The sequence below is a fragment of the Dicentrarchus labrax genome, unplaced genomic scaffold (genome assembly GCF_905237075.1).
Source record: "Dicentrarchus labrax unplaced genomic scaffold, dlabrax2021, whole genome shotgun sequence".
Lineage (NCBI taxonomy): Eukaryota > Metazoa > Chordata > Actinopteri > Moronidae > Dicentrarchus > Dicentrarchus labrax.
The window spans coordinates 10,194,307-10,209,350 of NW_026136710.1; the positions used below are offsets into that span (position 1 = coordinate 10,194,307).

Consider the following 15,044-nt stretch of genomic DNA (forward strand, 5'->3'; position numbering starts at 1 on the left):
TTTACAGGTTCACATACTGTACATGACATATTATACATTGTATTGACAGCTTTTCCCTTCTCCTCAGGTGTGTGCAGGAGTATAAACTGGCAGGGGACGGACGCTCCTGCCTCCTGCAGTCAGACAACTGTGAAGGACCAAAATGCCCAAGGCAGGATGTTCACTTCAATGACACTCTGTTTGGTGAGATGCTGCACGGATTCAACAACAAAAGCCAGCAAGTCAACTTGGGACAGATATTCCAAATGACCTTCCGGTAACTAGTACACACATTTACACTTACACATGCATGCTCATCATCAAAATAACATACAGAAATAATATGCACTACATTAGTAACTCTACAGTATATTGTTCTTGCCTTTTTCTTTAATCTTATTAAGAATCTCGTCTTACCCTATAAATCCCCTTTTTGTCTTTCTTTCTTTTGTCTCTATTTTGAGAAGCATTATTTTATTATTTCCTTCCACTGGTGTAGATCACACTAACAATCTTCCCCTGTGACCTGTCATTTCACACCTTAACTGTTTACATTTTTCTGTGTCTCTAAAGAGACATCATCGGGACTAACGGTCGTCTTTTATCATTTTTGGGTTGTAGGAGAGATAGAAAAAGCTTCAGATCTCAGCGGAGCTTGGGTGCTGCATCTGTGTTTGCACAGATGTGTTTGTGTGTGTGTGTATAGGTGTGTATGTGTGTGCATGAGAGAGAGCGAGTGTGAGAAGGGGATGAGAGAGTGATGGTTGAGTGAGGATTGAGACTTATCCCATGGCAGTTTTCCCTAAACTGTCAGCCCTCTGAAAACCTGGCTCACTCTGATAAGTCACATGCTGTTTGTGGTGAAATGCTCCTGTAATCACAGAGAGATGATGAGGGTCTATCTATGCACAAATACAGTACACACAGAAAAACACACTCAGCCTATATATCGCTTTCTGTCTGTAGGTTTATCACTCACACAGACACACAGACACACACACACACACACACACACACACACTATACATTGATACAGTAACCATGAAATGCTTTTCATTTGCTCTGCCCTTTGGGTCACAATAGTTGTGCTTGGCTAAACACAGTCACACGATCTGTCTGCCTAGGTTTATAGGGTCAGGCCTTTGTAACATATGTTGTTGTGAAGGATTTGTGCAGCATAAAGGGTACACTGGATAAAACATTCATGGAAACAGACACCAAGTTAACAGATTTTCCGTTCATATATTTGTGTTAGTGATCATTAAATCATTTGGGATTTTTTTTACTGTGTTTTTTTGGTGTAATCAAATTATATACTATAGAGATGTCCTAGAAAGGTCAGTGGTAAGTGTTTTCTACAGTGATACACAATTACTTCCATTATAAGAAGTCCACATTTTTTATTCAATGGAGCCACAGAAAATTTAATGCAAGTAAGATCAGTCTTTGAATCCACTGGAAGGCCGCTTTTGTGAAGATCACTATAATTCAAGGGCTATAATTTCATCTAATTCTTTAAAGTAGTCAGTATTTTACTTCGGCCATAATAATGAACTACTTAATCAAGTAGTTCTAAATGACATTAAGTTGAAATTTATTTCAGATTGAATACCACTAGTGCACAATTGTGTCTGCATCTGTCCCTGAAGGCACCTTTGGGATGCAGGTGCCCTAAACAACCCAGACAAATAGAAAGTGTCTGGCTGCTGCTTGTATTGACTAAACTTATTTTTTAAAAGATGGCAGATAAACAGATCATTCTCATAGAATAAAAAATTATTTGCCTAAGAAGGGAATGCTGGTACAAATGAGTTTTTTCATGCTTTGGTGGATTTAAACAATTTAGCAGAGCACACAGCACCAGGTGGTACAAGTTACATTGCTTTACCTGTTTGAATTGGCTTTGCATGAGTGTGTACTAAAGAACCGCAAGTCATAATGTGGGACACTTTCGCGCTATGACTGAAAATGAAAAACTATAGTGTTTAGATGGGGATTACTAAAGAGCTATGAGCTAAAAGGGGCTTAAAATCCATCTATACAAATCTATTGGAATGACTGAAACATCTACAGCCTTATATGGACTAAGGGCCTCATGTTCCCACAGCTAAACCAGTTGGGGACTACTCTTTAATACACCAAACATGGCACAGGTTGACAGATAAAACAAAGGCACAGTTTGAGGATTTTTAAAACAGGGGAAGCAGACAGTCTTGATCCATTTGCCCTCAAGCAGTGGAGAGCACAGTGGGTCTCCTGCCTCCAGACTCCAGCTCTGCACACTGGGTTACATGAAACTATGGCTAGTAAAGGGATTTGAACTCAAGCCAGGGTTCCAATGGAGTTAAACACACAACAGGTTTAAACTAGTCAAACAACTTAGTAGCCCTGAGACACACTAGACAAGTCAAATGAAAGATCTGAGTATCTTTGTGTTGGGGGGTAAAGTACATAGATGGCACGGTTGGGAAAAAAGATTCAAAATCAGTTCATTTCATTGACCTGCTTATTCACAGACATATTTTGGTTCCTGCTGTTTCCAACACTTTTTGCTTAAGAAGTTTCCCATAAAAACCGAGGTAAAATAAAAAGTCACCAGTGCATTAACTTTTCCATTTCCAGCATTTTAGTGATTGTTTCACTTCCTTCCAACTAGAACCAAATAGCGAGGTCTCAGTCCAGACCCAGAACAGAATACAGCATCTCTTTGGACCATACTTTGCCAACTTCCTGCTCCAAGATTACCAATTCAAAACATGCACTTGGAGGAAATTATAAATAATTCTGATTACTAAACAGAAGCTGTTTTTTTTTTCTCTGGGACAGACATACATTGTGTGCCACAACTCAAAATATGTAGTCCAGTGGTTGGATTTGTCCTTGACCACAAGTCTAAGAAAATACATTAGATTTCTGTGATACTCCAAAAGAAATAGTCATTAACTCAGTAACAAGGTTAGAAAACATTTACTTTGGCAACAATTCAGCTCTGTCTGAGAAAATGTATTTGTTTGTCTGTTAGACTTCTCATAAAATTGTAATGGGGGTAATAACCTTTATAGAAAGATTTGTAGAAGATGGAGTCTCCCTATAGTCTCAAGGTAACTGCAGTCAAATGCACTCAATAAATATCTTATCAAAAGGGCACTATTTCCTCTTACTGAACACCAACTTGACGTTTAATGACCACTCAGCAACAGCTCTCGTTCCACCCATTGTCTGGCTTTATACATTGGTCAGGTATTGTGGTTATTCTAAGAAAGTACATCAGTGCTGCTGCCTTGCATATGTTGTTTTGTGCTGCACTTACACTTTGTCTGCTGTGAGATTTCAGCATTTCTCTTCCCCACCTCAACCATTCATTTTATTACACCTGTTCAATTTGCACCTGCTTCTGGAAGCTAGAAAAATTTCCATGCTAATTGCAAAGTGCATTCTCAGCTGCACTTATCATGTTCCCCGCAGTTAGAGGCACACCTCACTGATTATACGCAGATGACAGGCAAAGTGCACTTCCAGGCTGATGTGCCTCTTTGGATAAATAACACATGTGTCTCTAGATGCAGAGTGCGTCTGAAACGAAGCGCAAAAAGCATTTATGAAACCGACCTATACAGTACACAGTTCAGCAGTTATTGGAGAGGGCAGGCAAGGAAAGGAAAAAAAGAGAGAAAGAAGCTACTCTCTGAATCCATGATTAAATTTAGCACCAATTTAAAAAAAAACTTTGTTGTCCACCAATAGGCCTTTTGTACAGTATGCATCACCATTGTTTTCCCTACTTTATATTATGGGCTTGATCAAATTTATTTCATTTAACATTTTTATAGTCACTTTTTCCCAGAGCTGTTCATTCTTCCAAGTCTAACCAGACAAGCCAAGCTCACAGGAGTATAATACTTGACTCCCTGTGCCTCTAATTAAACATGTGTATTACTGCATGTCATCTCACCAAAGTGCTCATTCCACTTATCAAATCCTCTGCGTCTTTTGTCAAAAGAACAATAGCTTTGTCTTGTGAATGACTTGCTCCCATAAGATTCTACTTCATACTCAGTACATACACTCTCTATATTTATAGCAACACGTTACAGTTTTTTATTCTCCTCATTTTCTCCACATTCCTTGATACTGTCTTTGTTATGCAGATGCAAGCCCTGTGCCCCCTTTTTTTCTCTCACTTCCGCTGTCTACTGATTCCCTCTCTCTCCCTCACACCAATCCTATTCAATGGCATCAGCAGCTCAAAGTGAAATATTAGCTGAATGAGATGAATTATATGATTTGAGTCACAGCATCGCAGGTAGTGTTTTAATATGAAATATTACCCGTGACTGCTTTGCTTACATTTTGTTTTAAATTGATCTCAGTCTCTCGAAGTGGACCAGGGGAATGAATTTTGCAAATTGCTGTCATGAAATTACAGAATAATATAATGTCACGCAAGCATGCATTTGTGTGATAAAGTTACACGTGTTAATGTGAACGTTACGGCTGAGAACAATTCCATTACAATGTAATGTTGCTATGTATAAGATATGAAAACAGAATCCACCCAACAGATAATGTAAATGTAGTTATATTGTTTTCATTTAAAAATGTCTTCCATTGAACTGACAACTAGTGCAGGCTAATTACAAGCTATCATTATTTTTTTTTTATTTTTGACAGCACTTTATATCATTCAGATGTTTAAACGCAAACCGGGTTTCAAATCAGAGTAAAGAAAAGACACTTACTTCCCGTCCTTTGAAATATTATATGTACTGTAATAACATATTGCCACTCATGGAGAAATGTGAATACACACACACAAACACACACACTCACAAACCAGATTACAATAGGTGGGAGTAGAGGATGTGGATGTGTAAAGCATGTTGGGGCAGTGATAATGGCCATCCATCAGTCCTGAATAGTACATGTTTGGCCCTGTCACATGAATCACCACATAAATCTGACATATACATGTAATGTACACACATATGTCATGCACTATATTGGTATGTAAATTAAAACCCAGGGAAAATAGCAAACAGGCAGCATTCAGTGATTGTCATTCATTGAAAAGACAAATAACCAGGCACATACAGCACACACATACAGTACAGTGACATACTGATGAACTGAGTAGTACTAAGCAATTTGTACCATGTTGTGGAGGCCCAAATACAAAAGGCTGGTTCCTCCTCAGATCAGGCAAATTTGCAAATTAAACTGCACTTGAAGTCTTTGGACCCTATCTGAATTAGTCCCCTTGGAAAACCCACCTGAACCCAACGTACACAAATTAATTTATTAAAAAAAGAAAGAAAAGGGACCTGATCCAAGCTCGACCTGAGGACAGTTGAATTTGGTCCAAAGACCCAAGGACTCATAATGTGGTCAACTGGAACAGACCCTAACAGAAAGAGAAAACAAACACCGGTGGCAGCATGATGCACCACCACCTAACGAGCAGCGATACATATTGTCTTTGTCTCTTCACAGTTAACTCCCTCTGTCTCACCTTAAAAACATTTTTTGTGCAAACACCACATGATCGGCGCTCATAAAAAGTCCCCTTTTATTCAACTGGATATTCGACATATTGACCAGCTGTCAGACAATTGATAATAAGTATAATTGTATCCTTTCTAACACAATTATCTAACAATTTGCCTTAATGCCATAATTAGAAACAGGCTCTATTATTATCTATTATTACCTATTATATGACAAGCACATTTGTCTTTTGTACATTTAAAAGCTGCCAAAATTGAATGAAGTCCCTCAGGGTAGATATTTTATCACACACACACCACCCTGGGGAATAAATCATGTTTGAATCAAGCTCATGTGTTCAGTTTCTGATACACAGGCACTCTGTCCTGAGTGTTTCCATTCCCTCCAAACAGTTGCACAGCAAGAATGTATTATAGTGAATATAGTGAATGACTGTCAGAAGTTTGGGTTGTGACAAATTTGGAGCAGTGGTTGAGAAAGAGAAGAAAAAGAAGTATCACCTGCTTTGTGAAGGTGATGCTGCCACCCTTGACGCTTTGATGCCGAAAGGCTCTTTTCACAAAAAGGAAAAGATACAGTAAGGAAGAAAAGAGACAAAACCGCATTTGATAGGCATGCTGCACTAACTCCTCATCGCCGCTCACCTCTCAAACTAAGACGACACCACAACATGAATAATTTGTGAATCTGGCAGCCCACAAGGCTCACAGGCATAAACACAGCCACATTTCCATGTTCCTCTGTAATTTTCAGTAATTATCTCCTTGGTGCACCCACAGTATACCTTCTACCGGGTAGTTGAGTCAACAAACATTATAAGGCAATTTCTTCCCACATAATGAGTAGCCATGAGACAGTGAGCCAGACGGTTGAGGTGAAGGGTTAAGCTGCTCAAGGTTGATGAGAAGCTTCATAATTCTCTTTCTAAAATAAGTTGTCCGCTTGCTGCTTCTTTTTTAAGCTCCCAATATTGAATTTAGCGTTGTAGTTTTTCCTGCACGTGTGTGGGTGTGTAGGGCAGATTTGTGAACTTGCGCAGACATATGTGCGTTTCCGGGTAGCACTGTTCAAATAACCAATTTGCAAACACAAATAACAAAATAATCCTGCTTATGTTAGGTTAATTCCTGTCACTAAATGCCATACACACACTATCTGTACACATTTAGTTGGTTTTGCATAGATCGTATATGGCTATCTAATGTGTCTGGCCTGTTAACACCAAAAAATGACAGCTACCCCAGGCTGTAGCACAAAAAAGTGGGACAGTATATTTGCTAATTCATTGTAGTGGGTATATTTTAAAGAGCCACTCCAGCACTTTTATGCATGGATGTCAGTTTACTAATACTACTCAAGTATTTCAGGAGTTTTCTGTAGCTAACCTCTAATGCTATAATCAGTATTACCTATGCTTGAGCTTAAGGTATATACGTTTTTACAGAAAGCTTGCATTATGAACTGGGGTCATGGCATTTGAAAGACATTTTTTGTAGATTGACCCATATTAAGACCCTACATGCTGGAAGGAGACAAGCCTGTTAATTCAGCCGTAAATGTTCAGAGAACAAATTGCAATAGGAATATTATTTGATGGACCAGACCGCATCTGGAGGTACTTGGATTTTAGCCAGGTATAAATGCAATCTCTACAGTTTGGCCACATTCTAGATAGCATCTTCCCATTATCTCCACCCAGCTTTAGATAAAGCACAACTCATTCCTTGGCAAAGTAGAGCCTGTACACCTACATCACAAGAAAGCTTATTAAGACCAAAATGTAAATGCAAAGCTTCATGATCAGATGTCATTGTCCAGACACAGTAACATACAGTATCCAGATACAGACTGTATGTTTATACCATATGTAAATGGGGTCTAAAGGTCAGGTTATGTCAGCATCCGTTATTACTATTCTATATATTTTTTTTTTTAATCTGGCTCTTGTGAGTTTTTATGGTACTTTATTATTTATTTGATACCCATTAGCTTCCACAAAGAAGTTTGCTAGTGTCTAACTTTATAACTAACTTGAAGTGAAATACAAAATTGCTATAATAAGTTATTTTCATTCCTATTTGGTACGTTTTTATCCCTTCTACATGTACACCAAAGAGGCTTGTTACTTTGCTTTTTTACATATGCAGTGTGCCCAACCCCTCCTGATTTAAAGTCTTGATCTCCTTGGATGCTGAAATTTGTGTGTAGTGTTGAGGCTTCTCCTTGATCTACTGTGGGTTGGATTGTACCTCATGTGTATGGTGTTTTGGACAAAACCATCTGCCAAATGTATTTTAGATAGATTAAGTTACAGGCTTGGTGTTACAAGAGATATGTCCTCCCTTCAACTGGAAAGTTTGGCTCTTTTTTTTTTTTTACAAATTGACGCCTTAGCAGAGGGAATTTAGCAAAGAAGATGCATGTGTAAGAGGAGGGACTTAAAGCCTCAGCGATTACTCCATCTATGTGAGTTAGTAGACATAAGGTGAGCACGTTTGGGAGATTGTGGAGGCTTTGCGTGTGTGTGCTCAGACATTTAAGTGGATTTGTGTTTACCTTTGTGTGGGTTTGTGTTGGCCGGTGTGAGTCAGCGCACATGCGTATGTGAGTGTGATCATTCCTGAGTCAGCCACACTCAATAACTCACATGGCAAGGCAGGACCTAATAGACCCTAGCCTAATATCAGCTAATGTCAGAGAGGCTTATAGCTGACTACCTGCTGTTTGACTGGAGAGACCGTGAGAGAGAGAGAGAGGTAAAGAGAGGTGGACCGGTAGAGGCAGTGATAAGGGTTGAGAAGGAAAATGAATAGAAAAATAAATGGAAAGAGAAAAGGCTAAATCAAAAGAGCAAAGCTGAGCAAAAGTTACAGAGCGAGACACGAGGAAAGAGTAAGTGTGAGAGAAATGCAAAACAGGAAAAAAAACAGATAGCAGTGGTGCGGATGAGGATTCTTCTTAAGCATACTGGACTGTCAGGGAGTAGTCAGACATTGCTCACAGGTGTAGTTAAACCATGCAGGAGAGTAAACGTATGCAAGGCATTTGCAGCTCACAGAACAGTTCACATCTTTATATAACATCAAATGACATGGTATCAATCCATGATGGATCTTGGCCAGGTCAAACAATTACCACCCTGTGTTAACCCTTTTGCCCAATAAATATCAAAATAGGCTTAAAACTCTTAAAATGACACTAAAAGATACTGAAAATCACTTTACCTTACCTTTTGTGAAAAAAACAGCTATTTTAATGGCTTCGCTGATAGGACACAATGGGCACCTCATCTCCCTGATATTCTTTAGTTTGGAGTATTTACACACACCTGGTTTAACTTTATTTTGTGGGAAATACAACGGGCAAACTGAGTGTTCAGCCATGGCGTTTAGAATTTTGGAATGACAGAAAAGATGCAGGCTCTCCCTTTGTGGCAATTCAGAAATTAATCAGGAAACTCATATAGGATTGTACGTTAGCGAGCGAGACAACTTTTTCCAAGTCAATCGTGAGGACATTCACTATTAACCAGATTCTTGATTATCCTGATAATGGAAATTTACTACGATATACTTATCTGAGTACATTTATCACAAAATGTTTAAACAGTTAACCAAAGAACAGACATTAAGACTTAACACAATGTTCCACAGAAAGCGTTGTTCTCTTTGCCATAATAGGGGCTAGGCATGTGATTCCCAAGCATTTTGCTACTTACTTTCCTCCCTGGCTGGACAAAATGTGTTATTGGGATTTTACACATATCTCAATTAATCTCATAATCATTAGAAATTTATGTTGTTTTGCACCCTTAAAAAAATTTCTAGACATTTTGATAACAAGATGAGGCAAGAATCCTGCTTTTATCTTGTGTAAGTAGACTGTCAGATCCCGATCTTAACTTTCTATAGAAAGACCCTCATATTGTAAAGTAAAAGTTGGTAAAATCAGAAATACCCCTTTGTCCATCTAGTTCCTTCCATGACTTCATTCTGCAATTATAGGAGCGGGTTCTGTACACAGGGCAACTTTACAACTATTACTCCTGAGACCAGAGGTGTGTTCTAAAGTGTTTCCTAAACCATTGCTGTTTCTGTTTTATTTGTGTCAGCATTTGCCACCTGTGGTCCTGAAGTAGTTTCACATAGTCTTGTTCAACTAAAGGGCTAATTCATCATTAAAATGAAAGTGTATTTTTTATTGATTAAGCAGCCTTTCCACTTAAAGACTTTGCAATTACCCAGAAAATGTGACAGCCTACTCAATTTATCCCGTGCATGTGTTTGTACAAATCACTCTGGAGCCACTCTCTGAAGCCTTCACCTTACGAAGTTCTAAATTTCTATTTCACATAAATTATACTTTGAGAGCAACCAGAGACAAGGACAAAGATTTTGTGTATTTAATTAGCTAAGCTGGTGATGCAGTTGTGCACTCGTGCTAGACTGATAAAATCACTGGTATGTGCAGCAGCCAGTGAATCAATAGTAGACTGGAGGGTGAAAAATGAGAATATGCAGCATAAAGCACAGAAACCCTCAGCCTCAGAATGTGATGGAGTTGCCTCACAGGAGGGCAGCTAACAATGCCAGTACTCCAAAATGGCTTCAGCTGCCTCCCACTTTCACTTAAGGAAAACCAGCATGGAGTAATTTGTGGACCAAGGCTAAATCCTGAATTAGTAGCTAGATGTTTTTAGTATTGATTAATGAACTACTGCGGCAGCAGTGAAGTGCAGGGTGGCAGCACTTGTAATTTTGTATCCCCTCTGGACTGCTATCTGTCTTAACTCTTCCCCTTCCTCATTCTTCTCTCCCCATCACTCTGCCCTGCTTTCCCCGAGATTGTTGCCTTATGCTGTAAATTTACCATTCATAAATTATTCATAAATATCAATTCGTAAATAGATGGCAGCTCCGAGCCATTTTCAGTTTTATTCAACTGTAAGAAGTTTGCTACATTGAGTATTCGCCCACACTCACCTTTGCAAGGCCATACCATAAAGCAGTTAATTACCCCGTCTGTGATGTGATTTCCAGAGCCTGCCTTTTAAAATGGGACTACAAAAAAACACCTCTATTTCAGCTAGTCATATCACGTTGACAGACAGAATACGAGATAACATAATAACATTTAATCACGCCTCCATGTCAGTCATATCACTCTGTAATTACACTGTAAAATAAAAGAATACAAAGGCTGCCTTGCAGTCTTGGCCCATTACTGCCGATCAAATACGAGACGATAGCTCTGAGGAAAAGTTTTGTTGAGACTCTTAAATGTCCTTTATGTATCTTTCATGTATCAAGGTGGTAGAAAATACACCAGGCCTTGATAAAGGTGGTCCTGCTTTTAAAAGATGAAGGATGTTGGCTTTAGTGATGGATGCACACACTGTTATGCACAAAAGATAGAACCCACACAAGGCCTCATATTGAAGTTTAGAGCGGTTCCTGTTTTCCTGTTTCAGTGGGCAAAGACTCTACAATAACAATTTATAGAGCCAGCTTATTCTATTGTCTTTATCAAAAGGACAGAAAATAAATGATTTTGTGTGTCTTTTGACTGCCTGTTGGCAGTAGTTTTTTTGTCAGAATAGAAGATGGTCAGACTGCTCTGACTCTTGATTGTTGTGCCAAGTAAGGACAGATAACTTCTCGCTGTACTCTGTTGTCCTCTATCAAATTTTCTGAAGTGCTGCTCTGCTTTCAGCGTGATGACATGAGAGTCTGTCAGGAACAGAGTTTTAACTGCTGGTTAGGGTTCCTCATAACACTGTGCTGTCTGTGTGCAAGTGAATAAGGGAAAGAGGGAGGCAGAGAGAAACAGAAGTTTGTTAGGATGGATAGACACATATGGGGGTTTAGAGAAAGCGAGAAAGTAGAATAATAAAAAGTAGAAAAGCAATGGCTCTAATCATCTCACAACTAGCTGGCCTGCGTGCCCCCTCACTCTGCATTACCAAGCTTCAACTCTATAATAATGCTCCCAGCCACCAGAGTTCATTTCCACAATTTCCTAAAGCAGGCCAACAGAGATATCAAGGTACAAAAAAATGTCAATGCACACTTTTGTATTTCAATTGTCTGCACAACCCAGGGGAATAAAAGTGTTGTTGAGTGCTTTGTGCGTGTGTGTCTAAAGGGGAGAGAGAGTGACAAAAACAATGAGTAATGTAATATTGTACAACAAGAAACACTTTTCATATCATCCTACTCAACGTGTTTCTGTATCCTGTATATTCGGTATATTAAATGTTAATTTTTCTAACTTCTCTGGTAAAATTAGGTTCTATGTAAAACATACTACATATCTGACAGGCACCCCATTAATGGCCATCGATTTCGATTGGCTGGGCGGCATCCTGCTACTTATTAGTGGTAGACAATCAGTCAATTTTCTACTGTGAAGCAACACAAATGCCCATGCACACGATCACCTATGTACACAAACAGACTCCACAGTGTACTCTCCATCAGAGGCTGTTTCATTGACAGCATCGCCTCCCAAGCCTAATCAATATTGGCCATGAAAAGTCACCAGATCTCCTCCTCTCAGCGGAATCATTCATCAACTGAGCTGTGGTTGCAGCTATAATACGAGATTGCAACACAAGTCTCAAGGTAAACATCTCTGATTGTTTTATTACACAACAAATTAGCCTGTTTTCGGATGCTGTCCTTTAATAACTATTTAATCCATCATCTGAGGCCTGTGCCCTGGGTGACACTGGGTGCTTTATCTTTGTTATGACTCATCCGACAGGCCCCACTCGCACCAAGCGTTTATTCAAATAACAGATATTACAGCTATTAAGCATATTACATGCAATTGGATCAGCTACACACCCCAGCTCTCATAAATCTTTGATTGTGCAGTCCAACAAATTGGTGGATGGCTCTCAAGGGCAAGTGTGGCAACACTTTAAAAGCAATAGTAGGGAAACGACCAGAAGAGAGCCGGTTGGATTGATTGATAATGTGATAGGACACATTAAATGTTTAATTCAGAGATTATAATAATGAATGTAATAAATGAATGTAAATGTCTGACATTTGAAATTTCCTCCCTCTTCCTTTCATTATTAGAGTCAGTTCACCCAAATTGAACCCAAATTACCAAACAGAAAAAAAAATACAGCACACATTTTCATAAACACTATTTTTGAGTCCACCAAAAGCTATTCACAGCAGGTTATGGGGATTGCTGCATCTAGCGTAACCCAGGTATTGTTTTTGGAAAGAAATTAATTTCACGTCTATGGTGTTGGGGTTCAGATACAGGCAGAAATCTCAGAGATAGATGTCTACAAGAAAATTATATCGTCAATTATATCGAATTGTGAGTTGATTGTATTGTTACATCCATCATAACTTTGGATTCAAACTTACATTCTAGGCTCTGTTTTCAGTTTGACTGTAAACAGAACCTCTTTGCATACGGTGTATATTTTTTGGTAGAAACAACTGTTTTGAACAAGGCTCTTTTTCTTTTGTCTGTGCTGCCTTTTGTTGCACGCTTCTCTTTCAAACGCTGGGTAATTATCCCAGTTAGGGCTGAATCCAAACAGCATGGCAGCCATAGAAATTACAAACAAGCTGTGTCATGCTGGATGTCAAATTTTCTGTTGGTTGTTTTCTAGCTCTCTTGTGTTGGTGGAAGGAGAAGACTGTGAGGAGATCACTGATGCACTGATGAGTGCACAGCACATGACCATAACTGGTATTATCCACTTAAAGCTGCGCACTGGTATATTTCAAAAACTCTTGGTGAAACAAGGTTTTTTTTCCCCATTTTTTTAGCCTTGTAGATTGTTTTTCCTGCGTTTTTTCCATTTTTTTTTTTTTTCAAAGCGTGAACAAACCAAGGAGACAAGCTTTGCCAGTATCATTTTGCAGTATTTCAAACTTTTAGTTTTGTTGTTTTTCTCCTACTTCCAGTCACATGTCAAAAGCAGAGATTTGGTGCAGGCTACTCGTATAAGTTGTTTTTAACTGTACGAGATTGACATTGCTAAAAAAAAATGTTTCATTTGTCAAGCCAGAAAGGCATTCTCCCCCTCTATACTTCAAGCAGAAGTATTTACTTCCTCCTTCCTGTTCTTTGTGCATCCACTCTGACACCCTTTCAGCTTACCCAGAATGCTGCAGCCCTGCTTGTCTTCAGCCGCCATCAATTCTTCAAAATAACCCCCCTCCCTTCTGCGTTGCACTGGCACCCAGTGGCTGCTCACATACAGTTCAAAACACTGTTGTTAGCCTACAAGGCTACCAAGGGCACAGCACCCCCATATCGCCAGATCATGATTCAACCCTACAGTCTCATGCTCAGCTCCTGCTTTGCTGACCCTCCCTTCTCTGTGGTAATCTGTCCACCGCTCTACCCTGTCCTGACACTTCAACCCCGCCTCGGGTTGGACTCTTCTCTCCTCTGGTGCCCCAGTGGAGAAGTAGTCTTCACACCTCAATCGCAACAGCAATCACTACCTATCTGACACATTTTGAAAACTCTCTCTTCTGCGATTAGCTCACCTCTGAACTCCATCGCTGTGCCGAATCCGGCTCATATCCTGCATCTCACACACAAACAATAGGCATTTGCTGTTGTTGTTAGTGTGTAATTTCCTGATATATGTGCACCTCTTTATTTGCTGAACATAATTCTTGAGGGATCAACGTTTCTTGCAGTTAATGGTTTAACATTTTCTGTTACTCTGGACAATCCAACAAACTGTATTTAATTCCCTTTTGTGCAGTCCCACGCCACAAATATAATAAAATGAAACTGAGAGAGCAAAAACAAGAGAACCCTGCGCATAAAGTGCAATAACATGAACACAGAACAGTGATGTTCTATTAACTCATTTTCATACCAGTGGTCTTTCCTTTGGCACAGAGAAAGAGCAGCATCTAGTGGTGAAGATTATGATTGTGCTTTTTCTCCTGTTCCTACCGCTCTGTTATTTATTTATTCATCATTACAGAAAGTGCAGACTCTTTGATTTCACACACACTCACAGTATCATAACATCTGCGCCCCGATGTTATTCCATAAGTGGTCATTAAAGTGTGGCAGTTCGGTTCTGGATCATTTGACAGGACTGTGTAAGCGGAGCATGACTATTAAGAAGTTATAGGATCAAAATTTGGATGAGGGAATATATCTTTTCCAGCAACCTTGACTCACAAATGTCAACTCATATCTACTGTAATTGAGTTTGAATAATTATCAATATATATATATATATATATATATATATATATATATATATACCTCATCATTCTGTTGCTAATGTTTACATCAACCTTACTCTTGGTTGGTACTTGAGAGTTCTGCAGAGTTTCTGCTCATGATGCAGAAGGAATTTTTGGCTGTTATTCCTGTAATTTGCAAGATGATTTTACTGTCAATCTTAATTGCTGAGATATGGCGCTATGTGAACTCATCATGACACAACTTAAAAGCATGTTCCAGCAGGCACTGCACACATATTCAGCTTAAACAGTTTATTTCAAAGCGAAGATGAGCATGAACGTTGAAGTTATCATGCCATGTGTCTT

At 39.1% G+C, this 15,044-nt stretch overlaps 1 protein-coding gene across 2 annotated transcripts in view; it reads left to right on the forward strand.

Annotated features, from left to right (window-relative positions):
- Window positions 1-15,044, forward strand: part of LOC127370511 (astrotactin-2-like) — a 249,299-nt gene that overhangs the window by 167,044 nt on the left and 67,211 nt on the right. For both annotated transcript variants that reach the window (XM_051412637.1, XM_051412638.1), the window contains one exon: window positions 68-256. In XM_051412637.1, the coding sequence (XP_051268597.1) occupies window positions 68-256 (189 nt within the window). The remainder of the gene's footprint in view (window positions 1-67; window positions 257-15,044) is intronic.